This window comes from Sorex araneus, chromosome X (genome assembly GCF_027595985.1).
Source record: "Sorex araneus isolate mSorAra2 chromosome X, mSorAra2.pri, whole genome shotgun sequence".
In the NCBI taxonomy this organism is placed as follows: Eukaryota; Metazoa; Chordata; class Mammalia; order Eulipotyphla; family Soricidae; genus Sorex; species Sorex araneus.
This window is the reverse complement of record NC_073313.1, coordinates 156,404,151-156,406,589: the sequence shown is the minus strand read 5'-3', so window position 1 is coordinate 156,406,589 and position 2,439 is coordinate 156,404,151. Positions and strand designations below refer to the sequence as shown.

Genomic DNA, 2,439 nt, shown 5'->3' with positions numbered 1-2,439 from the left:
TTTTCTCCACCACCAATGTTCCGAGTGTTCCTCCCACCACCCCTATCCCTACCTTCCCACTGCCACTGTGACAGACACATTCCCTCTTACTCTCTGTCTGTCCTTTGGCTGTTATGGTTTGCAATATAGGCACTAAGTAGCCATCATGTTTGGTCCATTGTCTACTTTCAGCACGCACCTACTGTCTCGAGCAATCCCTCCAACCCTCATTTACTTATTTAAATTAAATGTTAAAAGAACATAGGGGCCTGGTTTAAGAAATCTGATTAGCGTGCATTCCCCACTGCCGCCTGAGATGTCCTGGGGCATGGGGAAGCCCACCCACAGGAATTCTTCCAGATCACCCGGCAATGGCCATGAAATCTGTACATGAGCCATTGCTGGGCCTTTTCCTCACTGCTAGCATTTCCACGCCTGAGGCTGGCAACCTTCTCTGTCTTGTTCAGTTTGCCTACCCAGCATATGTTATGAGCACTCGGTCCGTGCTTTGTTAAGAAAGGAAAGAAGGAGTTCTAGGATGAAATTAAGAAGACAAAGCCCAGTTTGGTTGCAAGTGAATGCCCTTATACTAATTATGTGGTGCCTATTGTGTGACTTCCATCCTGACTTGTTCTGTTCTCCAGGTATGCCTGGTCCCCAGATGTGCCCAGCCTAACTGATGATGGAGACAACAGCCTGTAATGAATCCAAAGACACCTCAACCACCTTCTATCTGGTGGGCCTCCCCTCTCTGCCTTCATCCTTCTATCTCCCTGTCTTCTTCATTTTCCTCTTCCTCTACCTGCTCATCCTGGTAGGCAATGCCCTCATCCTGGTGGCCGTGGTGGCAAAGCCCAGCCTCCACAAACCCATGTACTTCTTCCTGCTCAACCTCTCAGCCATGGACATTCTTTTTACCACGACTACTGTCCCCAAGATGCTGTCCCTTCTCTTGCTGGGGGACCGCTTTCTCAGCTTCCCTGCCTGCTTCCTGCAGATGTACCTCTTCCATAGCTTCCCCTGCTCTGAAGCCTTCATCCTGGTGGTCATGGCCTACGACCGCTATGTGGCTATCTGCCGCCCACTGCACTACCCTGTCCACATGACCCCCCACAACAACACTGCTCTGGCGGCCAGCGCCTGGCTCACAGCCCTCCTCCTGCCCATCCCCGCCGTGGTGCAGACCTCCCACATGGCTTTTGACAACATCACCCACGTCTACCACTGCTTCTGTGACCACCTGGCTGTGGTCCAAGCCTCCTGCTCAGACACCACACCACAGACCTTCATGGGCTTCTGCATTGCCATGACCGTGTCCTTCCTGCCCCTTCTCCTGGTGCTTCTCTCCTACGCCCGCATCCTGGCCTCAGTGCTTCGCATCAGCTCCCAAGAAGGACGCTCCAAAGCCTTCTCCACCTGCACCTCTCACCTCCTGGTGGTAGGCACCTACTACTCATCCATTGCTATCGCATACGTGGCCTACAGGGCTGACCTGCTGCTCGACTTCCACATCCTGGGCAACGTGGTGTATGCCATTCTCACGCCTGTCCTCAACCCACTCATCTACACCCTGAAGAACAAAGACGTCAAAGCAGCCATCACCAAAATGGCATGTCCCTGGGACCTGGGACCGTCTGGGAAACCCTGAATTATGGGTTTGGATGATTTGGTTTTGTTGTTGGGCTTCTACTTTTATATTAAAATTGGCTTATCTTTTATTTATATTGTTGGGGGGTGGTGAGGTTGGGGACACATCTGGCCATGATCAGGACTTACTCCTGGCTCTGTCCTCAGTGATCATCCTGGCAATACTCGGGGATCCCTGTGCTATCACTCAGGATGAATTCAGGATCAGCCATGTGCGAGTCAAATGCTTTACCCCATGTATTGTTTCTCGGGCCCTAACATTTTTTTTGAGAGAATTTCAAAAAGGTTAGAAATTCACCTTAATTGGGTTTAACTTAATCTACTCACTAATACAATAACAGTAGAGAGAAAAGGGAGTGAGTCAGAGTTACAACAGTGATTCTCAAAATACTGTCCCAGACATTCTCCCATAAACAGTACTTTTCTTTCCTTAGTTACAAAAGAGAATTTTCTATTCAAATTCTATGCTGTGAATACTTAATTTACAGGGCTGAATACAACTGTGGTCTTAGTTCCATTAATTCAATGGAAATAATTTTCACCTTTTTTTTACTTGGTTTGTCAATGCCAGGGGTGAAACCCAGGCCCACACACATGCAAGGCAGGTGTTCTGTCACCGAGCCACATTCCTGGTCCTAATTTAAGTAATTTTAAAAAATCACTAATTCTCAGAAAGTCGAAGTGTTTGACTTGGAAATTCTATCTTTTCCCGTGCATCTCATCTTCCAAAATTTCAAACCATGCCCAGGCCTACTGATGTGTTGATGTGAGCCTACCCATTGCTCTGCTAGGATAGAGTTTAGAAATCAGCTT

At 48.4% G+C, this 2,439-nt stretch overlaps 1 protein-coding gene across 1 annotated transcript; it reads left to right on the top strand.

Annotated features, from left to right (window-relative positions):
• The first annotated feature begins 661 nt into the window (after positions 1–661).
• Positions 662–1,627, top strand: LOC101539294 (olfactory receptor 2AT4). The gene has a single exon (XM_004620665.1). It carries the CDS (start codon positions 662–664, stop codon positions 1,625–1,627), a length of 966 nt encoding a protein of 321 aa, XP_004620722.1.
• The last annotated feature ends 812 nt before the right edge of the window (positions 1,628–2,439 follow it).

Coding starts and splice junctions, on each gene's coding strand:
- LOC101539294 (XM_004620665.1), top strand. CDS start 662: ATGGAGACAACAGCCTGTAATGAATCCAAAGACACCTCAACCACCTTC.